General features: G+C 37.6%; 1 protein-coding gene across 3 annotated transcripts; it reads left to right on the top strand.

Moving 5' to 3' along the window:
* Nucleotides 1–20: 20 nt before the first annotated feature.
* LOC115212060 (matrix-remodeling-associated protein 7) lies at nucleotides 21–25,610 on the top strand. 3 transcript variants are annotated; one of them, XM_036503237.1, is made up of 3 exons: nucleotides 21–375; nucleotides 15,740–15,764; nucleotides 25,217–25,354. In XM_036503237.1, the coding sequence occupies exons 1-3, from the start codon at nucleotides 54–56 to the stop codon at nucleotides 25,221–25,223; spliced, it is 354 nt and encodes a 117-aa protein (XP_036359130.1). In that variant the 5' UTR covers nucleotides 21–53; the 3' UTR covers nucleotides 25,224–25,354. The 3 variants fall into 3 exon arrangements, with proteins under 3 accessions (XP_036359130.1, XP_029636728.1, XP_036359131.1); XM_029780868.2 differs by lacking the exon at nucleotides 15,740–15,764 and having other exon boundaries at nucleotides 25,217–25,605; XM_036503238.1 differs by lacking the exons at nucleotides 21–375; nucleotides 15,740–15,764 and adding an exon at nucleotides 8,583–8,695 and having other exon boundaries at nucleotides 25,217–25,610.
* Nucleotides 25,611–25,878: the final 268 nt, after the last annotated feature.

Genomic DNA, 25,878 nt, shown 5'->3' with positions numbered 1-25,878 from the left:
TTTATTTACATTTCATTTTTTTTTTTTCAAATTATTGCAATTCAAGAAATATTATGGAGTCTAAAAGCGGAGTCAGTGAGGCTGAAAACGGTCCATACGGAAATATTTACATAATTTGTTTGTCGATTTTAGCCACAATAGTCATAATGGTAATATCTGCTATGTACACTATTCGAAATATTAAGAGAATATGGTTCTTGGGTAACAGGAAGACCAGGAAAAGAAACAACCCGACTGCAACAGCGAATACGGAAAACAAAAACATTAAAAAAGATTCCAGTAATAATGATGGGACACAAGGAAAGGTTAACGTGCAGGATAACCCACCAAATAATACAAATGGTAACGATGACTCAAAGAATTGCAAGGAAACATGTAAGTAAGTTAATATTTGCCATTCTATCAATCATTATGATCAACGCTCATTTTGGTTTTTCTCCTTTTTATTGAACAAAAAATTCATCAGCGCTCTTTGCGTTTCTATCTTTGATATTTACATTCGCTCGCATACACCGAGTGATGTGTATGTGTCGCAATTACTTGTTCCATTCGCTGGACTGCGATCATGCAAGTAAGTGGCACTGCCTTGAAGGAAGGGTTTAGTTCACTTGTGTGCAACCTGTATCCTGTTTGATGATGAACCATGTCCCATGCGGCCCGCTTCTCGAAAAAGGCTACCCATGTCTGGTTTAGCTGGAAAAATTGAACCCCTCCAGTAAATCTACTACCTGTTTATCGATTCTATTTGCCGAACCTCTAATTTACGGTTATATAAACAAACCAGCGCTGGTTGTATGTATAAAAGTTGAGGAACGAAAGTGTGGATGAAGGAGAGATTATCCAAAGCTCCTCCAAAACATTTTTTGTTTTGTTTTTGTTACAGTTTTTTTTTCCAACATGATCTATATTATCTAAAACATATCTCTGGGGAATTTCATTAAAAAATATTCGTCTTTTACCAAAGTTATACGGAAAACAAAGACGGTGAAGGGATAATTGTTGCTCAGTGTATATACGCACACACTTCCGTATTGCTCTATTAGAAACACCAAACAAAAGTGCAGCTGTTACATCTCATACAATTACTAAGTTCAAATGGGTTTTTATATGAAATGTTATTCGTTTCATTCGAGCCGCCAACTTCTAAACTTCAACCAACAGCTTGTAGTTTCTATCATATTGTAATTTACATAAGATAAGCTTTTATTTATTTATTAGGAGGGAACTCTAATAAAACACGGCACTAATTTTTTTAACGAACGAAATTCTCTATGACTGATTTTGCTGCTTTTGATTCAATCAACTCGCGGGACTTATTCGTGTTTCGCTCCCACCACCTTCAATAGTGAAAGTGAAAATACCTCTACCTATTTTCCAAACATGAAAGATTATCTATGTAAGTGTCTATGTTATTTTAAAACTATTTTCTCGCACTCTACTATACCGCCTTTTATTTAATGCATGCACTGACGGAAGTGGAAGAGAAGCATTTATTCCGTTTTTTGCTCCTATACTACCATCATTATCCCCATATTTCGTTATAAAACGGACAGTAGATGCTTGTTTGAAAGAAGATTTAGCTGCTGTTTCTAGCGAACGACCACGTAGAAGCTCCTCGAGTAACTTCAATCGATGATTTATGTTTATGAGTGAGAACAGCCATGTCCTGCAATCAAGAACAATAATTACACTTCTTTACTGCACCTAAAATTACAGGCGAAGTTGAAGGTGTCCATGCAAAATCTCTATGTTGCGAGATATATTTTTCGGATGCTCTGGGAAACATCGTCTGCGATGTTCATGGGGTCGCAGGATGTTTCGAGTTTTTCCACATTGGACCCAGTTGATTCAGCCGGGATTGATTGAGCCCCGACTTGCATCCATTGCAGCAACAACACGCCGCCTTTTTGTGTCCAAAGCCACTCTAGTAGCTTTCCGACCACAAAAAAAAAACGTGTATTAAACTAGTATGAAAACAAAAATTTGCGCTAACGAATTGGGTGTGTTGGGAAGAAAACTTTCGGAAAATTCACAAGATCCGATTTTTTCCTTCGTAACTTTTAGAAAAATGGATATCTTTTAATGAAATTTTATATAAATACCTTTCAAACGGCATAGATTACGATTATTAAAGAAATTTGTGGGGATTTTTTTTTTTTTCGCAAGTGAGAAGAGGACTTTCGAAAAAAAAGAAATTTATAAATTATTTTGGTGGGGAAAAAACTTTGAAAAAGAAATGTCTAGATTCATATATTTTTCGTTTGAGTAATAAAAAAGGTTTTTTAAAAGATCCTATGTATCATGGTGAGAGAAACAGTTTCATTAATACGGTGTTGAATATGGTTTCACTATAGAAAAAAGTTAAGAGCTATTTAACTATTGTTTATAGCACATCACCGTTGGGGGGGTTAGAAGAGCTATGTTGAATGTTTTACAGTATAAAAAAATGCGCCAACTCTGAAAAGAATTATCCCCACAAATTTCTTTATAATCGTAATCTATACCGTTTGAAAGGTATTTATATAAAATTTCATTAAAAGATATCCATTTTCCTAAAAGTTATGAGGGAAAAAATCGGATCGTGTGAATTTTCTGAAAGTCCTCTTCTCACCCAACCACCCCCGATTCGTTAGTGCAATTTTTTGTTTTCATATTCGTTTTATACACATTTTTTTTACACCTACTACACTTTTTTTTTTCTTTTTTCGTGGCCGGGTGTTAAAGTAAACGTTTAATCGCTTTCTCTATAACTTCAGTGACGGAACTTGTTTCCTCCACTGATACTTTTTACTGATTCCATGCCCAGCCAAAGCTTTGCAAAATGAGCGCCCTACGAACCTTAAACAACCCACTTCAGATGGCCCGCAGCCAGCTCGCCAGTTTTGGCTTCTGCACCGTTCTACCAGTTGCTGTTATTAGGAAAGAAGTGAGGCTCAGAGAGAGAACTTTTCTCTAAATCCCCAACTCAAATTTCCTCAAGTACTAAACTTACTTCACTCATTGGAAAGGATACGGCTACTCATCAGTTTCTGATGAATCGGTATGAACTGACTCCAGACGACAGTGGTCGGACTAGAAATGGGCACCTTGTGAAATTAGCTCATAGTGGATCCTGCGAATCTCGATACGCAACTTGATGTGTCGGGAGTCATTGTTGAGATAGCAGAATCTTTTGCAAGAAGTAGTGAAGGCGCATGGCTTAGTGGTTAGGGCATTCGACTGACGATTGTAAGGTCGTGAGTTCGATTCCCGGCGATGCGTTGTGTCCTTGAGCAAGACACTTTATTTCACGTTGCTCCAGTCCACTCAGCTGACAAAAATGAGTTGTACCTGTATTTCAAAGGGTTAGCCTTTTCACACTCTGTGTCACGCTGAATCTCCTTGAGAACTACGTTAAGGGTACTCGTGTCTGTGGATTGCTCAGTCACTTGCACGTTAATTCCACGAGCAAGCTGTTCCGTTGATCGTATCAGCTGGGACCCTCGTCGTCGTAACCGACGGAGTGCTCCTATACTATACTTTGCAAGAAGTGTCACTTTGGTAATATGGTACGTGAGCAGTCGGAGTTTGGGCTGATGGAAATTGTCTGGGCATGGAATTTTATTGAGGCGCAACAAGGGGTGCAGCAACTTTGATTTTTTTTTTTTTTTTTTTTTTACTATTTAATTTAAGGATAAATGTAAGAAATATCTTTTATCTTTTACTTGTTTCACTCATTAGACTGCGGCCTTGAAGAATTTGTAATCGAATGAATCGACTCTAATACTTATTTTTTTAAAATCCTGGTACTTAATCTATCGCTCTCTTTTGCCGAACCGCTAGATTTCAAGGCTGTAAACACCAACATCGGTTATCAAGCAGTGAAGGGACAAATACAGACACAAAAGCACACACACACACAAACAGGATTCTTTCAGTTTCCGTCTCCCAAATCCACTCACAAAGCTTTGGTCGACCCGAGGCTATAGTAGAAGACACTTGCCGAAGGTGACATGCAGTGGGACTGAACCTAGAACCATGCAGTTGAGAAGCAAGCTTCTTACCACTGTATACTCTCGCAAATGAGCAACATACCGCATTGTTTAACCGCAGTTAAACATTGACCCAGTGAGGAGAACAACTAGAAGTCGCATGAAAAGTATGCGACAAATAACGAAGATAGGATCCGGAACCATTACAAGAATGATTACCAACATGCTGTTAATGTATCTGGCAGAATTTATGTGGCCTTTGGGTGTTGAAAGATACGATACTAATAAAGAAAAGTGGACCCGCGCTAAAGTCATTAAGTGAAAATAAAACCTATTTTGAAATTGAAATAAAATGTTATGCAAAAGTAAACCATTCCGAAAGCTGTTTTAGAATGTTCTGAAAACATTCAACCCCTATTTTCTCTTAATTTTTGCTCCAAAGAAACTCATCTAGATGGGATTCAATCATACTTATTTGTACTCCCATCATACTCAGGAGTGGCTGTGTGGTAAGTAGCTTGTTTACCAACCACATGGTTCCGGGTTCAGTCCCACTGCGTGGCACCTTGGGCAAGTGTCTTCTACTATAGCCTCGGACCGACCAAAGCCTTATGAGTGGATTTGGTAGATGGAAACTGAAAGAAGCCCGTCGTATATATGTATATATATATGTTTGTGTTTGTCACCCTAGCATTGCTTGACAACCGATGCTGGTGTGTTTATGTCCCCGTCACTTAGCGGTTCGGCAAAAGAGACCGATAGAATAAGTACTGGGCTTACAATGAATAAGTCCCGGGGTTGAGTTGCTCGATTAAAGGCGGTGCTCCAGCATGGCCGCAGTCAAATGACTGAAACAAGTAAAAGAGAGTATCAATCTACGTTTATATAATTCAAAATGAATAAGCAACATCAAAACTCTGAATGTATGGCAAAATATAAAACATTTTAAACAACAATAGAATTATACCGAAGTGAATAACATTTTATTTCAATTTCAAAATTGTTTTACTTTCACTTTCTTAATGACTAGCGTGGGTCCATTCTTTTTCATGAGTACAGAACACTTCATAAATATATCTTTACTACCAATTGAATCAGCCACTGCTAAGTAAAGGCTTTGTACTTTACTTTTTGTATTACTTTCTGTTTGAGGTAATCAATCTGCAGTGTTTGTCAAATCGATCCAATTTATCTTATTCGTTGTTGTCGCCCTCCATTTCTCTCGCTGTCTCTCCAAATCCGGTCTGTCAGCTTTTCCGTCCACTTGTCATTCATCCTCCGGACATGTCCAAACCAACTCCCATTTTAACGATTTTATCAATTAGACGATATCAGTTTTATTTTGGTGGAGCAGGGGGATTCTGTTTCGATGATTTATAGCTGTCCACATCATGCCAAGCTTAATGTGTTGTACATGATTGAAGTGTCTTGGCTTGCTTGTTAAGTCTTCTGTCGGGTTCCATGTTTCTACATTTATTAGTTAGAAATTGTTGGCTCGCAGCACTTTGCTAAACTCGTCTTTTAAAGCTCAGGAGCATTTTGATTTTAAAACTTCTTGAAGGCTTCTCAGCCCATGGCAATTCACTGTTTCATTTCTTTATTTCCCTGGTCACGTTATTAAGTTACCCAATGTAAATGTAACTGCTTTACCACTTGAAGGGATGGTTTCTCAACTTTTATATCAGGAACTTCGGATCTTTTCGGTTTGAACGGCAGTTTTTTCTTGCGGTGTCATATGAAATTGTCACCCATAATTATGACCCTAGTATCGATCTTATTGCATTTCAATCTCTTTTAGGGTTAGGGTTGGTTAGGGGTGGGGGAAGGGTATCTTTTTTTCTTCACAAATGTAAATAAACCCAATCTGTTTCTTAAACGAGGGACATATTCATACGGCACAGGATGCTTTTTAACTCAATAGACGTCACTGATTGGTTGAAATTGCAGAAATTGAAGTAAAAAACAACAAATATCTTACAAACTATAGAATTTTCTCAATAAAGCCAAGAGAAAAAGATGTTTTATAAACACATTCTACCAGTATACGAAGTTTAAAAGTGTTTAAGTTACCTAGAAATTATGTTAAAAACTGCCGTTCAAACCGAAAAGCTCCGGAACTTCATCTAACAGTTTCTTAGAGGTTTTTTTTTATGTTCATTCTTCGTTGAATTAAGCTAATGCAGAGCCGTAGTATATGTAACAAAGGGGGACCTGGCTATTTTGTAGAATATTAATTATTTTTATAAATCCAACTGCATATTGAATGCCTTGTATGTTATCCATTACAGGGGGTAATCGAATTGTATCATAGGTTTTCACTTTATTATTTTACCAAAAGTTCAATATTTATCTGCTAAGTGACATGTTTGAAACATTTAGAGGCTTAGACACAATAAATTATATTGGCGAATTTGAAAGGGTGAACCAAGCCTTAAATGATATATTACGTATTCATTTCTATATAACATTGTTACTTCGGCATCTGTGATGCACAAATTGAACATTTTCTCCTTTTATTCAACCCTAATATCATATGAATTTGTTTCTGTGGTCTAACGTTGAAAATGTGTCTTTATAAATTAAATGTGTTGTTTGTACTTGAATGTTAACTTTTCGTTTAATGTTTAAAGTAGAAACTATACGCGATATTATAAGGTGGTATCCTGGATAGTGCTTGGTTGTTCCAGCGCCTCAGCCTTGCAATCCACCCAATGCTATGGGTCCTCTGAGTTATCTCGAAAACATTTAGAAGGAGTCTGCCTTTTGCACACGCATGCCTTACGCTCCGCCACATTTTCTTCTGGGTAAGAGGTAGATGCCTCGATGTGACTCCTTTGCTCTCTCTCTCTCTCTCTCTCTCTCACACACACACACACATCCTAGATGCTGCTGAAAATGTAAGGGTCACCGCATCCGTAACTAAACGGAATAAAATCCTTAAGTATTATGACTTATCAGTGAACCTTTTTGAGGCGTTTGGAGGGGCTGGACAGCTAATGGCAAAGTTCTTGTGGTCTGCGGCTCGCCTTACCGAGGTGTCAGGTGATGCAGGTGAGGGTACTTGCCTGTTCCAACGCCTTAGCCTCGGCGTCACCTGTGGTAAATACCACGAGGTTTTTGGCTTGCTTCAGTAGGTTCCGCTGAACCTTGTAGTGTGCGATCGGAGAAGCACTAAAGTGTGAACTGATGGCCTTTTTCTTTCTGTCTTCCTCTTTGTTTTCTCTTTTCTTTTTCCTTGTTAGTATTTTAATGTGGTTTTGTAGTATATGTTTCATAGCTATATATATATATATATATATATATATATATATATATATATATATACGTGTTATATTTGTAATTATTGAATTATCTAAATTTTCAATAAATCTACCATTCCTTCCTACTTCTGTAAATGAAATAAAATTCCGATATTATTTAACGACGATGGCTAACATTATGGTGTTTTTGGTAAATATACCAGTAATAATCTGATTCATTCAGCAAACCTTATGGTGTATTAACCCCGTTATATAATAATCCCAATTATTATATATCAGGGTTAATACATCAAAATAAAGAAATAAAATGGAAAATCTATTCATTAGCATCCGACAAAAAACTAAGTGTTTACCTATTTGCTGCTGTCATTCAATTCAACTTGAAGTATATTGGATCTCAGAAATGTTCCACTTTTGGATCAACTTTAAGCACCCAGTATACGTGACAAAAGCGACATAGCACTCTTATAAAGCATTTGCGTGGGGCCTGTGACATATGGTGGTGAGTTGTGTCGGATCTCCTGACACGGGAATCATGTCTGTGAATCGAAGATGCGTGAGAAATTCACTGTAGATTTTGATTTCCCATTTTCTAACGTAGTCTTAAAAATACTTTTAAGTAGTTTGGAAATAGCTTAGGGGGAATAGGATCGCCCTGTCTTACACCCTTTGCGGATAGAAATTTCGTCGAACCTTTTTAAATACACGTTTTCATGGTTTTCAATAATGCCATTTTAATTAATTTTTTTTTAGGTTGGATGTGGAATACGTATTTTATCGTTTTATTTATAATATATATCGTTATATATATATATATTTATATATACGGATGTAAAAAAAAACATTTCTGTGCATTATGGCATCAATAAATATGGATAATTAGCTGGTGTTAATGACAACAGAATTTCATATAACTGCTGTATATTTTAGTCACTTAGCCTTGCAGAAATATCAATAGTTAATACAAAAATCACGAACTAAAAATATTATGTCGATAAATTGATAAAAAAGAAAAGAAACAGCCTGAACCCATTGTTCTAATTGAATGCTTACAATATTCTCAAATTAGTATTCTATTTCTAACTTTACATTAACAATACTATGTCTAAATTTGTCTCGTCTTGTTAAGGTAACTACGTATTGTTATTTACAAGGAAATTATTTCATGCGAACATCATTTCGCATAGTAAATATTGTTTTACTGTGTTCGTTTCTGCTTTGTTACAGAAAAATATTATAATATAGCATAGTTTCTCTTTATTTTTTTTTCCTAATCGATTTTATGGCAAAAAGAAAGATACGAAGCGCTTGGAATAAGATAGATTCTATCGAAAACAATAAAGCTTTCTCAGAGGAATTCATAAAGATAGAATTAGTTAGATCCCAGAGAAGAAACCTGGCAAGCATTGTCTATAGTGATGGCGAGAAAGTGTATTTCCTCGTTAATTCCATGCTTAGTCACAGGTTTGTGTTTTTTTTTTTGTCTTAAAATGGAGTCGAACAAATCATACCTATAAAATGATTAAAAGGTGCTGGTGTGGCTGTGAGGTAGGAAGTTTGCATCTCAACCACATGTTACCGTGGGCAAGCGTCTTCTTCTATGTCCCCGGGCCGACCAAAGCCTTGTGAGTTGATCTGGTTGGCGGAAACTGAAAGAGGCTTGTCGTATGTATGTGTGTTACTGACTCTGTGTCTTGATAGTTGTAAACAAGTGTCACCGTTATGCAAGTGATTTCTTTTGCTTCCATTCTTCTGGACATAAGGAAAAAATTACTTTGCTTGAAAACAGGCGTGAGTTAACGGCAGCAAGAGCATCTGGCCGTACATAGATAAGCCGCCCTCGACAAATTCTGTCTAAGCCATGCAAGCATGGGCGATAAAACGATGATGATGAATTGGAAAGACAACTTTACAACTAGACTTCCCAGATTCTACAGTAAACACATCCCAATCCATCTTCCCTCATTGCAAGTCTCAGGAATTTCCTCCTGTTGATGTTCAAGGTAACCATCAACTGCATTTGTCTGCACCCTCCTCACTTATAAAACTAAAAAAGCAATTTACAATATTAAAATTGATAATACAACCAAGTGACAGTTTGCCAGAATTGTTAGAGAAGTTATAAACCTTTACATTCTAAATTCAAATCCCTTCAGTTAAAAATACTTGGAGTGATTTATAATACATCTTAGTTGTGAATGAAATTATAATATATACATGCATATATATGTGTATGTGTATACTGCATACCTCACTCACCTTCGCTCCAGGACGTAGAGTCTTAGCTGTTTCAGCCTTTCCCAGTAGCTGAGCAGTTGCAAAGAGATGATCTTCGCTGGATTACTTCAAGGTCTGCTGTTAATTTTACACTGTTGGGTGACCATAGCTGGGAGCACTAATCCAGGTGGCTGAGGATGAATGTCCTTTATAGGACCATCATGGTTTCCTTATCTCTGGTTCTGAATGTTCTCGGGATCCAGCCAGCCTGTACTTTGTCGCCATCCTGGTAATGTGCACTTGGAAAGAGGTATCATCACTAAGGTCGATACCCAGGTCCCTCATTGATTTATGCTCTGGGATTGAAATTTACTGTAGACCAATGTACCCTGTAAGTTTCATATTCAGTTTTGGACACTTGTAGTGCATGGCTTGGAAATATTCAGCATTAAACTGCATATTATTATCCTGAGCCCATCTCTAAATTGAGTCCAACTCCTGCTGCAGTTGTGCAATATCACTGGGGCTTTGTATTTTCTGCAAGACTTTCATATCATCTGTGTAGCTAGCAAGGCAGTTGAGGCCATATCTGAGAGGCCACTATTGAAAGCAGTGGTCCCAAGACAGTGCCCTGTGGAACACCGCTCACTATTTGTGTTTTCATTGAGGTGGCTCTATTGGCCACTACTGCTTGACTTCTGTCTTTCTGAAAGTCATGTAACCACTCTCCAAGTTTTCCAGCTATGCCAAGTTCACACAGTTTGTGGCATATCATATGGATATATCTAGTCAAGGAAGAAGCAGAAAAGAAGTTTGCCTATGTTCAGTGATGTGAGGACCAAAGACTTGAAATGTTTCAGACTGCAAAACAGTGTGTGAGAGAAAATAGTGATGTCATAGGAGAGAAATGTGTCCGCATCTAATGCCAGTGGAGTAAGCTAGAGGTAGTAGATAGCTTCCATTATCTAGGTGACCAAGTTAGTAGCAGAGATGGATGCTCTAAGAGCATAGCTCTGAGAATAAGATTAGGCTGGGCAAAGTTCCGAGAGCTCCTACCTCTGCTGACAACAAAGGGCCTCTCCCTTAGAGTGAAAGGCAGATTATATGATGCCTGTGTGTGAACAGCTATGCTACACAGCAGGGAAACCTGGGCTGTGACAGCTGAGGACATGCATAGGCTTAAAAAAATGAAGCCAGTATGCTTCAACTGGATGTGCAATATCAGTGTGCATGTTTGACAGTGTAAGCATCTTGAGAGAAAAGTTGGGCATAAGAGGCATCAGATGTGTTGTGCAAGAGAGACAACTGTGCTGGTATGGTTATTTGATGCTTATGGATGAGGACAGCTGTGTAAAGAAGTGCCAATCTCTGTGGAAGGAACCTGTGGTAGAGGTAGAGCCAGGAAGACATGGGACGAGGTGATGAAACATGATCTTCAAACTTTGGGCCTCACAAAGGAAAAGTTGCTCATGCCAGTGGCACATGAAAAGCTCCTTTTGAGTGTTGGGCCTCACAAAGGCAATGACCAAGACCTTTGGCATTGTGTCTTGCTTGAGAAGAAGACCCAACAAGCTAAATAAAATCACAGTTATGACAGATATCAATGTCACACAAATGCACATAAAAGCACCCATCACACTCTCGGAGTGGTTAGCATTAGGAAGGGCATCCAGCCGTAGAAACCATGTCACAACAGATTGGAGTCTGGTGCAGCTTGCCAGCCCTGGAAAACCATCCAACCTATGCCAGCATGGACAATGGACACTTAATGATGATGATGCTGATTAGTCTGTCTCGTTTCCTGATGAGTATGAAGCTTGTTTGGCTTGAATGCTCACCTGCATGGTCTAATGTTTATAACATTAAGCACTTCAACCTTGCTAGTCTTGGAAAGCCTACAAAGGACATAGGTACAGCCCCTTCTAGACCAATGGTTCTCAACTGAGGTCCATGTGGCCAGGTGGGGTCCAAATAACATTTTGTTGTTAAAATGAAGTTAATTGGTTATATTTTGTTATTTTACAATACACAAAATATTTTAGCTATTTTTATACAATTCTTAATAATATAATAGGGTTTTTTAAACATCAAATTGCTAAGAGGGTCCACCTGAGTAAAATAGGTATCAAAGGGGTCCCTAAGAGAAAAATGGTTGAGAACCACTGTTCTTGGCTAATCCTATAAAAATAAAAATGCCAAATTCAGAACCTGGCTATCACACCCATTTTGGCCATTATGTGACTGAAATGACAAATACTAGCTCCTACTTTTAGTTAAAAGATAAACTTTTGACTATATACAAAAATGAATGTTGAAATTTAACATTTAAATTATTGACCTTTTGACAATTGGAGCTAGAAAATACTTCAGTTGTGATCAGTTACTAATTCTTTACAAGGTGTAACCTACATTAGGACAAGCACTCAAGGCTGATCCTCTAAAATTACCAAACTGACTGATTGACTGACAACACTGTTAATCAGTGGTGGAGCCTCTATCCAGCTAAGTTACTTCAAATCACAGTTTATCATTTCCAAATAGGAAAGACTTACAGAACACTAGTTTTTAATGTATGAAACATGAGGATAGTCAAAGGTGCATTGCCTTTGATTACAGATTTGCTAAACCAGGGTTAATCAGAGGCTAAACAACACTGCCACCACCACTACAACTATAATCATAATAATATGTTGTGCCTTCACTTTATTTCTTCTAACACCACTACATCATCATCATCGTTTAACGTCCGCTTTCCATGCTAGCATGGGTTGGATGATTTGACTGAGGTCTGGTGAACCAGATGGCTGCACCAGACTCCAATCTGATCTGGCAGAGTTTCTACACCCGGATGCCCTTCCTAATGCCAACCACTCTGAGAGTATAGTGAGTGCTTTTACGTGCCACGCTCAAATGGTGCTTTTTATGTGCCACCTGCACAGGAGCCAGTCCAGCGGCACTAGCAACAACCTCACTCGAATGTTTTTTCATGTGCCACCAGCACAGGTGCTTGTATGGTGACGCGCAATAGTTTATTATTTCTGTATTGCCCACAAGGGGACAAACAAGGACAGACAAACGGATTAAGTTGATTACATTGACCCCAGTGCATAACTGGTATTTAATTTATCGACCCCGAAAGGATGAAAGGTAAAGTCGACCAGAGCGGAATTTGAACTCAGAACATAGCGGCAGACAAAATCCCACTAAGCATTTTGCCTGGCGTGCTAATGATTCTGCCAGCTCACCGCCTTACAATAGAAACTACAATAGTTTCTGCTTCTTTGAACTTGTAAGTTGTATTACCCACTCACACTCCACTGCACTCTCCTCTCACCATCCCAGGTGCTTCACCCTCAAACACTCTGCTAAAAATTTCCCCTACTGGATAGTAATACTGGAATGTTCTTTCCATCTGCATTTACTCTACAGGTATCAATTAGCAAAACCTTAAACTGAACAGTTAGTACATCCATCAGTTTGAAAAGATCTGCAAAGACAATGTACAATGTTTGTCTTCCTGAGACTAAATAATGAAACAAAGAAAAAAAATTTCTTTAAGCTTTTGTGACTATAGTTCGTTCACTTGCATAAAAAAAATTTCACTTTCTTTTCTATGATTCATTAGTTTTTGTTTTTACTCTTTTACTTGTTTCAGTCATTTGACTGTGGCCATACTGGTGCATTGCCTTTAGTCGAAGAAATCGGCTCCAGGACTTATTCTTTATAAGCCTAGTACTTATTCCATCGGGCTCTTTTGCCGAACCACTAAGTTACGGGGACGTAAACACACCAGCATCGGTTGTCAAGCGATGTTGGGGGACAAACACACGCACACACATATAAATACATATATATGACAGGCTTCTTTCAGTTTCCATCTACCAAATCCACTCACAAGGCCTTGGTTGGCCTGAAGCTATAGTAGAAGACACTTGCCCAAGGTGCCACACAATGGGACTGAATCTGGAATCATGTGGTTCGTAAGCAAGCTACTTACCACACAGCCACTCCTGCGCCTATTTTTTTTTCCTTTCTGAGAAGTAATGTCAAGAGATATTGTATATTCTTCTAGATTGTTTACAAGCTGGTACCATATATGAAAAATACCCATTACATTCTATAAAGTGGTTGGTGTTAGGAAGGGCGTCCAACCATAGAAATCATGCCAAAACAGGTAATTGGTGCCTTGTGCAACCCTCTAGTTTGCCAGCTTGTGACAACTGTCCAACCCATGCCAGCATGGAAAATGAACATTAGATGATGATGTTTGATATGAATATAGTACAAGATTGATATTGATGAAAAGTAAGATGAAAAATTTGGTAACAAAAATTTTACAAATTGAGTACAGTAGATTTTACAGATTGATTAGTATAACATATGGGGAAATAATATAAATTGCTCATCAACACCCTCAATAGCATAAAATTTTCAATTTCTTTTTTAAAAATTCATTAGTTTTTGTTAATTTTATTTGTGTGGGGAGTTCCTCTCAGAGACGGTGAGGCAATGCCCAGAGATATTGTGTATTCTTTTAGATGGAAAACAGACGTTAAACGATGATGATGATGATTGATGTGAATAGCTTACAAGATGAAAAGGTTTGATGGAAAATTTGGTAACAAAAATATTACTAATTGAGCATAGTAGATTTTACAAAGTGATTAGTGTAGCATCTGAGGAAATAAGAAGCACTAGTTAATAAAAGACAAAAACTACAGCATTGGTTTAGGTGGGCATAGCCAAGAAGTCATTGTTATGGTAGCAAAAAAGAAAAACGGTAGGCAGGGCCAGTGTTTTGTTTTGTTTTTAATGATTTGACTTAAAGGCACGTGGCTTAGTGGTATTCAGCCCATTGTCGTAAGGTTGTGGCTTCGATTCCTGGCAGTACTTTGAATGTATTCTTGAGCAAGACAAATTATTTCACATTACCCCAGTCTACTCATTTGGCAAAAATGAGTTGTATCTGTATTTCAAAGGGCCAGTCCTTGTCACATCTTGTGTCACACTGGATCTCCATGAGAACTACATTAATTTCAGTCAAGCTGTTACATTAAACTGGAACCTTTGGTGGCATAACCAATGGAGTGCCAGACAGAACAGGCTTGAAGGAGGATGCTGTACCTATGGCCTGGAATTGATGTAGTTGATTTTCCTTTTGAACAACTGAAGGCAAAATATGAGCAGAAGGAGAATTTTAGAAGATTAACATGTTTGGAGAGAGAGTAAGGGACAAGTGAGATGGGGAAAGCCTGAGTGGAAATGGTATAAAAGCAGCCTGTCCTGAAATGCAGCGATTATGGTTAGTAAGTGCAGAAAAGCAGACTGGTAAGAAAGAAAGCGAGCATGTGTGAGGTCCAGAGGTTGGTACATATTAGGGAATTACATGAAGCTTGTCAATCAAATGACTTTTTATTTCTTTATTTTTGTGGAGGGTGGGGAAGTGGAGAACACTAAGATGTCTGTGAAACAATAGCACGATCCCATGCATTTTGGGAGGAAAAACCCAGCGTCTACTTACTCCCTCCACAGCACTAATCTCAAAAAGTCTTCTTGTAAACGTGACCTGGGCATTATTGTCGACAGCGATTTGCGTTGGACAAAACACCTCGCTAAAATTGCCAAGAAGGCTGAGGGCCGCTTGGCATCCCTCACCAAGTCCTTTGTGAGCCGCTCTCCGGCTATCTATGTGCAGCTTTATATAGCTATGGTACGACCTCACCTGGAATTTGCATCACTGGTCTGGAACCCCTATCTTGCCCAGGATATTAATCGTCTGGAAGCCGTTCAGCGACGTGCAACCAAGGGAATCAGTTGTTAGTTGTCAGAGCACTGCATCCTTCAAAACTTCCATGCTTCCTGAGATTCGCCAACACTACACCTGATTTTCCCCCCTCCATAAACACGCAACCATGTATCTGACTCATATACTGTTCGTTTTCCAGGCATTTGTACATTACTGCATATACTTTATATGCACTTTTTGACAAGTTGTGGTGCACCTGAGCACTGTATACAATAATTTCATTATTATTATTATTATTATTATTATTAAAAGCCATAGACTTATAGAAAACCTGTGAATGATTCCTTATATCAAGGAATAGCTTTTTCTGAATGCTTTTCTAAACTGTATGGGGTTTTTTGTCATTATTTTTTATTATACTTTTTACTTTCATTGATAAAGCACTAAATATATTTTCATATCGTTTTGTTTTCTTGATTGAATATATATTTATCCTCTCCACACTTTTCATGTTTCTGTTTTCAATTTATATCTAATTTCTCTAGTAACAAAGACTAAACAAGGCCCAAGGTCAGTCCTTTCTTATTTAGATTATCCCTTTTATTTGTAACTGCTGCACTAACATATTGAACTTATTCTTTAATCTGATCTGTTGAGACATGTCATTCTTATCCTAAGAAAACAATAGATTAATCTTTGTTTGCAGATCACTGCTGTAAAGGCTTCTAATGGAACTACATCATCTCCATTCATCAAATGTAAGACATGATAAGCTGCACAGTTTAGTCACAAGTTATTTATTAACTCTTTACTGACTTTATAATAATATTCTTCTTGGGCAAGTGTCTTCTACTACAGCCTTGTGCCAACCAAAGCCTTGTGAGTGGATTTGATAGACAGAAACTGAAAGACGCTCATTGCATACATACATGCATGCATGCATGCATACATATATACATACCTACATACATACATGTGTGTACATACATATGTAGGTGTGTACATGTGTGTGTATGTACATGTGTGTATGTACATGTATGTGTATATGTACGTGAGTGTGTGTACATGTACGTGTGTGTGTATGTACATATGTGTGTATATTTGTATGTATGTATATATGTATGTGTTTCTACAGCTGAATGCCCTTCCTAACGCCAACCTCTCCGAGAGTGTAGTGGGTGCTCCTACATGCTACCGGCACAAGGGCCAGTCAGGCGGTACTGGCAATTGCCACACTCAAATGGTATATTTTACGTGCCACCTGCACAGAAGCCAGACCAGTGGCACTGGCAACGACCTTGCTCAAATGTTTTTTCACATGCCACCAGCACAAGTGCCAGCAAGGCGACGCTGATAACAATCATGTGTGAATGGTGCCTCTTAAATGCCACCAGCACAGAAGCCAGTTAGTTTCGTGTGTATATATATATATATATATATATATATATATATATATATATATATATATATATGTATGTATGTGTATGTATTGATGAACGGCAACGAGAAACTCAGAGTAACAGATTTTGTTGAATTTTCTGCTGCTTTAAATAAAGCATATTACTCTACCACTGGTATTTGAGTACTCTTTTTTCCACCTTGTTTCACATTTATGTGTTTACTCCGGTATATATATGTATGTATGTATATATGTATTTATATATATGTATATATATATTTATATATATGTATGTATGTGTATATATATACGTGTATATTTATTCTCTTTTTATTCTTTTTCTGGTGTTTTATTCTCTCTCTGTTTATTTCCTCATGTTCCTTTCTGTTGAAGAGCATAGGCTCGAAACATAAAAGATTTTCTCACTTGTCCAAGCGTTAAACTAATACACCTATTTGTTGTTTATAAACCTGTCTTCGTCGTTTGTTTTTCTGTAAATTCCAACTATATCATATATCGTATATTCAACCACTACCTTGGTTGAATATATTCTCAAGTCCTCCATTCCATCAATCACAGCAGTTTCCAAGCTTCACCACTAATTCAGTTCTCAACTAAATTGCAAACTGTTGATAATTTTAAAGAGGACATCTCCTCAGCTACACTTTGGCATAAATTGTTTGAGATTTGGTTCAGTAGAAAAAAAATTACATCAAAATATGTCAGACCTCAAGTGAGTAGTAAGGCAGACATTCATCTTCAATTGACATAAATATTTTAAATTTTAAATTGAAAATGTACTTTTCTTAGGCTTAAATGATAGGAAAATGCATGAGGAATTCAGATTCATTTGTTGCATTGAACAAAAATTAGTAGAAAAACAGTTATGAGGTAAAATGGTACGAAATTTAATGTCATGAAGTAAGAAGTAACACTTAAGCAATAAGAGTAAAGAATATATTTCTAAAATGAATTTTTACATTCTAAGGTTGCGAACTGGCAGAAACGTTAGCTCGCTGGGCAAAATGCTTAGTGGTATTTTGTCTGTCTTTATGTTTTGAGTTCAAATTTCGCTGAGGTCAAGATTATTTAATCAATATTTTTTTAATTAAACACTTTCAAACTTCTGATACTGGTAGAATATGTTGCATAGAACAGGGTTTATTCTTAATGTTTTTGACAAAATTTTGTATTTTAGAAGCAGTATTTCATCTGTCTTTACATTTTGAGTTCAAATTCTGCCGAAGTTGACTTTCCCCTTCATCCATTTCGGAGCTATTCAATTAGACGTACAAATTATTTAATTAATTTTTTTTAACTAAACACTTTCAAACTTCCAATACTGGTAGAATGTGTCACATAGAACAGGGTTTACTCTTAACATTTTTGACAAAACTTTGTATTTTAGAAGTTATTTCGTCAGAAGTTACAGAGCGACAATGGACAAATTCGTGTTTGTTAAGTGCCAATACATGAAACTCTCAGCTTTTAACTTAATCTCTAACTTCTGATGATGATATATATATATATATATATACATATTACATATATGTGTAAAAAAATCTCATTATGCAGTCGAACCAATGAAAGAGCCTCTACCTAGTCACTCAACACACTAAAAATAGCAGCCAAAGTATCCCCCTACCTAAATCACATGCCCATTGTATGTAATATCCTAGATTATCCCTAAAAAAATGATTTGCTGAAGGCTGGAATGTCTTTGATGATAGGTTTGCAGTATCAGGGTTGATTCTGAGGCTAAATAACAACATTATGGTCAATTTCTATATTAACACCCACACGAATTTCACTAAGTAAAAAAAAACATTTGATCAAGTACCCTGACCTCCTAATATGCTGCAAATCCCTTATTTTGGTTTGGAAAAAATGAGTGGAGGAGTCGTCCCCCCACCAATCCAAGAATCATTGGGATTTTTTCTTTTCGTTGAATGAATTCCTGTGACCTCCTAATATTGCAAAATTAGGTTACTCAAGCCTCTCTTCCGCTAGGGACACTTTTAATAGCATTGCCCCAGTATATAATAAGGCTCTAAAAGATAGTGGATTTAGCAAGGAAATAATCTATACACCTGCCACCAGTCCAGTAACAAAGAAGAGGAAACATAGGAATAGGAAAACTATCTGGTTCACACACCCCTACTCACCCAAAGTGACCTTCAATATAGGCAAGTATTTCTTAGCACTGATAGATAGACATTTTCCAGTCAACCACAGTTACAGAAAGCTCTGTTTCAGCTCAACTACTAATTTTAAAAATATAATTGCACACAACACACAAAAACCAAATTATGAAACCAGCTGCTCATGCAGGGATACAAATTTGTGCCCACTAAATGGAGCTTGCATGTCTAAGACCATCATTTATGAAGCCACTGTGGACTCTATATCCACTAAGGACACGGTTTCGATGAAGAAATACGTGGGTCTTACAGAGGGTAATTTCAAGGCCAGGCACCTTGAACTTCAGGCACTGGGATAAAAGGAAAACAACCAAATTATCTAGTCATATATGGTCCTTAAAAGATATAGGTGTCAGTTACAACATCCATTGGAAGATCTTAGCCAAGTGTAAGCCCTACACCAATGGCAGTGGAAAGTGCAGACTTTCTGATATGGAAAGATGGCTCATCTGGTAAAGCAGCTTAGACCCCGCCACATGTCTAAATTCAAGAACTGAAGTTTTCAGATCATGTCCACACATGGCTAAATATTTGTTACATTTTTGGTTCCCCCGAGATGACAGAAAGGACTTGCTTTCTATATTGTGTCCACATACAAGCTTTTTATCTCTCAATACTTTTTACTTATATTTCTTATATATTTATATATTTTTTTACATATTTATAGAGATATTGTTTTATAAGTTTATTGCTCATATATTTTTTACACATATTTTTTCTATATTCTACCTTTCACCCTGCATTTTCCCTGTGCATATATAGATGTGTATATGGAATTTTTTTTGCACGCATCTGGATGTGTGCATGTATGTGCGTATATAGACGTGTGTGTGGGCATGCATGCGTGTATGCGCGTATATAGACATTTTTCTCTTATTGCTTATTTTTTACACATTTTTCTGTATTTTGCCTTTAGCCCTGTTTTTTCTTGAGCATGTGCATATATAGACATGTGTATGAACCTTTTTTGTGCGCGTGTGTGTGTGCGGGTATGCGCGTATATAGAAGTGTGTGCGTGCGTGCATACGAATATGTGTGTATATAGACGTGTTTTACTCTTATTGCTTATTTTTTTACACGTTTTTACACATTTTTCTGTATTGTACCTTTAGCCGTTTTTTCTTGGGCATGTGTGTGTATAGACGTGTGCATGAAACTTTTTTGTGTGCGTGTGTGTGCAAGTATGTATGTATATATTTTTGGCGAATGTATGGGTGAGCATGTGTGTGTTTCAAGTGAGGGTGGATGAGTATATACTTAAAGGCGTATGTATGTGGGTGTGCGGGCGCACATGTGTAGGTGTGGACATGCGCGCTTACGCGAATACTATGAACATTTTTACTCCCTCTCCTCACTTAGCAGTCATTCAAATAGCTCTTTTATCTTCATAACAGTCAATCACACAGTATTTTCCCTTTGTATAATGGTCATTTTTCATAGCATTTTTTCCGATGACTGGATAACTGAAGAGATGGCAGCTTGGGTTTCTGCCCCGACATCCAAAACTTGGAGTTTTATCATGGCTACCGAATAATTGTCACATATTATATTTACAGATATATATATATATATATATATATGTGTGTGTGTGTGTGTGTGTATGTATGTATATGTATGTATGTCTCTGGCCCCTGTGCCAGTGGCACGTAAAAAGCACCCACTACACTCATGGAGTGGTTGGCGTTAGAAAAGGCATCCAGCTGTAGAAACACTGCCAGATCAGACTGGAGTCTTGTGCAGCCTCCTGGCTTCCCAGACCCCAGTCGAACCATCCAACCCATGCTAGCATGGAAAATAGACATTAAACGATGATGATGATGAAGTATGTATATATATATATATATATGTGTGTGTGTGTATGTACATGTGTGTGTGTATGTACATGTGTGTGTGTATGTACATGTGTGTGTGTGTGTATGTACATATGTGTGTGTGTATGTACATATATGTGTGTGTATGTATGTGCATATATATATATATGGTACCCGTGGAAGTGGGATGGAGTGGTAAGGACCGATCTCAGGAAGTTGGCCTCACAGAGGAAATGACAACGGACCGAGATGTCTGGCGATATGAAGTTCTTGAGAAGACTGCCCACGTCAGTGAAACTGAGTTCTAGAAGCGTTGCGTGTACCACCCATACTTAACAATAAGACTTCTCACACACTCTACAACAACAAGCCAAACTACATCTCTACATCTTCTCTTCCTCACATTTCCACTTCATACAGTATGTTTACCTTCCACTTCTGTCCTCTTGGCCCTGTGCCACTGTATCATTGCTCTCCACTTAGCCACATGCCCCATCTCACTGTACTATTGCTATCTGTTAGCCCCTGACCTTTGTCTTTCCACCTACACATAACAAGAAAACTTTTCCCCTCCCTACCCCAACAAACCAATCTACATTGCCATATCTCTTCTGTTTCTCAAATTTCCTCCTTCATACACATAAAAAGCACCCACTACACTCACGGAGTGGTTGGCGTTAGGAAGGGCATCCAGCCATAGAAACACTGCCAGATCAGACTGGGCCTGGTGCAGCCTTCTGGCCTCCCAGACCCCAGTTGAACCATCCAACCCATGCTAGCATGGAAAGCAGACGTTAAATGATGATGATGATGATACACTATCCCTAGCTCTCACTCCCCAATCCTGTCCTCACGGCTCTGTTCCTTTGTATCATTGCTATCCAGTAGTTCACCGACTCTATATACACCAAGATCTTTTGCCACTTACTCACTCACACTCTTTAATCACATTTCCATCGCAAATATCCTACCACTTATGGCATTCGAACCTGAAGGTTCGAATATCCATAACATACCACCATCTATATCTCTCTTCTTTTACTCGACCAAACTCCACCTGTCTAACACCCATGGACATATTTACAAAGTCAGAAAACAGCACAGCTCCCATGACTTTCGGAAACATTTTCTCACGCTGAGAGTTGCTGAAGCATGGAACAAACTGCCGGCATCAGTTGTTAATTGTCGGAGCACTGCATCCTTCAAAACTTCCATGCTTCCTGAGATTCGCCAACACTACACCTGATTTTCTCCCCTCCATACACACACAAGCATGTATCTGACTCATACACTGTTCGCTTTCCAGACATTTGTATATTACTGCATATACTTTATACACACTTTTGACAAGTTGTGGTGCACCTGAGCACTGTATACAATAATTTCATTATTATTATTTTTTTTTTTTTTTATTCTGATCACTGTTCCTTGTGAGTATGCTCAGCTTTTTGCCACCATCTCTATCCTGGTGTCTCTCACTCTCTCTTCCTCCTACACTTCCCTCAGGTTGAGTAACCATGTATTTCCTTTGCGGTAGCACACCTGTTTCTGTCTTCATTCCTGATATCTTTCCAGCCATTCCTGATCTCTTTCCTCTACAGCAAGACACCTGTATCTGTCTCTATAACTTTTTCATCATACAACACAAGATCACCTTCTCCAATGCCTCCTCCCCTCTTGAAAGTTTTTTTTTTTTTGTCTTGCAAGTACTTGGTGACCCTGTCAGTGCAGGTGCCACTTAAAAGCACTCAATCTACACTGTAACGTGGTTGGTGTTCAGAAAGGCATCCAGCTGTAAAAACCTTGCCAAAACTGTTGTTTATTTAAGAGATGAGGAATTATGTACATTATTTACATTTAACAGATATTTGTCCTCATCTTGTTTGTTGTTAACACAGCATTTCAGCTGGTATACCCTCCAGCCTTCATCAGGTGTCTCGGGGAAATTTCGAACCTGGGTTCTCATTCCTAAGATATTTTTCGATGTTATTATTATTGTTATTATTATTAATCATAATAATAATGATAACAACAACAACAACATTGAAAAATACCTTAGGAATGAGAACCCAGGTTCGAAATTTCCAAGACACCTGATGAAGGCTGGAATGTAAAAAGCATTAAACCCATTCTGCTGAGTGGTTGGTGCTAGGAAGGGCATCCAGCTGTAAAAATCCTGCCAAAATAGGCACAGAAGTCTGGTGCAGACTTCTACCTGGCTGGCTCTTGTGAAACTGTCCCACCCATGCTAACATGGAAGATGAACATAAAGGGTGATGATGATGATATATATATGTATGTATGTATTTATATTATGTGTTTCTTTCTTTGTATCTGTTTGTCCCCCACCACCACTTGACAACCAGTGCTGGTGTGTTTATATACCCATAACTTAGCAGTTCAGCAAAAGAGACTGATAGAATAAGTATCAAATGTTTTATCTCAATAATGCAAATATATTAGTTTCCAGAATGTCTTATAAGCTTATGAGTAAGGTATTTTTCAAGTTAAATAGTTCTATGCCCCTGTCTTTGTCAAAGTATCTACTATGTGACCTTTCAACCTCCTAGAAATAACAACCAAATTTTACATAAATCATTCCCTGACATTTTCTATAAGGATAGGACACTTTAGCTGACGTATGCTGTACATATCTCTAAAGAAGGCAGGATGGTCAGTAGCTGAAATAAAGATTCATTTGTTGCTTCATCTCACTAAAAAAGCTTTGATCATAAGGTCAGCTCCAGCTAGCATTACCTGGAGTTAAATAACTTTATTTAAGTTTGTGTTCCATTTCTATATGATGTTTAAAAACTGAACACACCAAGAAAGTTTATTTGTGATTTCATATCCAAATTGATAAAAGAAAAAACAGAATTGTAATATTCATAATTTTACCAAGAGTGTATTTACCCTGCCATGTTGTATCCTCATGTAGTAGGAAGAGGCTAAAAGTCATCTCTGCTGAATTCCCAGTAAAGTGGTAATGAACATCATCATCATCATTTAACATCCACTTTCCATGCTAGCATGGGTTGGATAATTTGACTGAGGTCTGGCGAAGCAGATGGCTGCACCAGACTCCAATCTGATCCGGCAGAGTTTCTACAGCTGGATGCCCTTCCTAACGCCAACCACTCTGAGAGTGTAGTGGGTGCTTTTACATGCCACCGGCACAAGGGCCAGTCAGGCGGTACTGGCAACGGCCACGCTCAAATGGTGTTTTTTATGTGCCACCTGCACAGGAGCCAGTCCAGTGGCACCGGCTACAACCTCTCTTGCATGTTTTTTTTTCACGTGCCACCAGCACAAGTGCCAGTAAGACGACACAGGTAACAATCACACTCAAATGGTGTTTTTAATGTGCCACCGGCACGGAGGCCAGCTTGTTGCTCTGGCAATCATCTCACTCATATGGTACTCTTAGCACTCCACTAGCACGGATGCCAAAAAGATGCAGACAATTCTGTCCATTAGTTTGCCTGCAATCATTACACTCGAGTTGTATATGTGCCTTTTTGCTCGGGAGCCCAGGTTGAAGGTAAAGTTAGACATAGGGACCCAGGTCTGAGAGGGGTTAATGACATAACAGAAATGCAATGTCTTCAAACAACACTGAAAACTGGGTCATGGATTTGGTTCACTGACAGTTGAACTTTGTCTTCATTACTATAAGTTTTAATGTTAATAAAAACTGATGTATACATCATATATTGGAAGTAATCACCCCAACAATCAAAGTTCACTTTTTGGATAGAGCTATTTCTATTTCCCTTTCCCTAAAATAAACGTCTCTTAACCCTTTTGTTACTAACCCGGCCAAAACCGGCTCTGTGGTAAAATGTCTTGTTTTCATAGGTTTTGAATTAAAATATTCCACCAAGCCTTAGTCACAATTTATGTTCCAAACACTAGCTTAATGATAACTAAGTTGTTTTACTAAATTCTTTGTTATATTTAAAATAATTGAAAGAAACACAGAGCATCTCAAAATAAATACAGTAACAAAAGGGTTAAACTAAAATGTTGCAGCCTTCGCTTTAGAGGCAGACAAAAAATTCACAAATCTTGAACTCCGGTGTTTGTATTTTACATAAGAAAAAGTTCATTAATGGACCACCTAATTGGTGAGGTTGCTACCTAAATTATTTTGTTTTTGTTTTGTTTTGTTTTGTTTTTTTCTTTTAATCTTTTTACAAGGCATTTGAGATAAGTGGACAGAAAGAACAAACTAGAGACACCTCGCTTGAGTGCTTTTAAAAAGTGGATTCTGCTAGAAGCACCCAAGGTACCAAGTGGAGGAGTTAAATCAAATGACAGATTAACCCCACCACCCAAGTAAGCCATGGCAGGATTTGAACTCAAAATGCTGAGGACCAGAACAAATACCACAAAGTATTCAAACAATCTTACAGTTCTGTAATCTACCACCCTTGTTGATAATTTTTTAGTGACCTTGAATAGATGGAAGGCAAAGTTGACCTCGGTTTTATTTGAACTCGAGTGCAAGGAGTCAAAGCAAATATTGCACAGAAGTCTATCCAACTCTCTAACAACTATTTATTTGTTTTTGTGTATACTTAAAAGGATTTTATTTTATTTTATTTTCAGGCTGTGAAGAAACCCAAAATCCTCAAACCAATTCAGATATAGACCCAATGCAATTTTGTCAACACATTCCAAGTGAAGTGAAGAAAGCGAAACAACGCCTCACTTTGAAAAATATACAACTTTCTGAGAAAGAGCTAGAAGAAGAGAGAGCTATTCAACGACACCAGTTGGAAGAAATGTTTAATCTCATGAAAGCTCAAGGAGATAAATTTGGATTGGCAGATATCAGTGAGATGAAACAACAAATGAATCTCTATTCAATAAACTAAACAGTTGTTAGCAGATGTGTATCTCAGAGACTATAAGTTATATAATATTTATCTTAACTGTTGTATTGTTGTTTACTAACTTATTAACTTATGAATAAATGTTTGGGGGAACTTTTTGTATTTCATTATCTTTATTTTCATTTTTTTTCCCCCCCCCCCGATATGAATCAGTGTTTTTCAAATACCATTCTTCTCCCACCAAAAAAATATTTATATTTCCAACCCTTTTTTATCTGTGAGAATACAAAACAGATTTTGCATCCATATAATTCTTCCTTTGCTGTAGTATTGAACAAGTTTTAAAATGTATCTCAATTTTCTTTTCAATCAATACAGAAACACTATACTAAACAGCAATCCAGTGTAATAACTGGTATTTATTCCAGTGCATTA

The sequence above is a fragment of the Octopus sinensis genome, linkage group LG5 (assembly GCF_006345805.1).
Source record: "Octopus sinensis linkage group LG5, ASM634580v1, whole genome shotgun sequence".
Lineage (NCBI taxonomy): Eukaryota > Metazoa > Mollusca > Cephalopoda > Octopoda > Octopodidae > Octopus > Octopus sinensis.
Note: the sequence above shows the minus strand (reverse complement) of the source record. Positions and strands in the feature narration are given on the sequence as shown.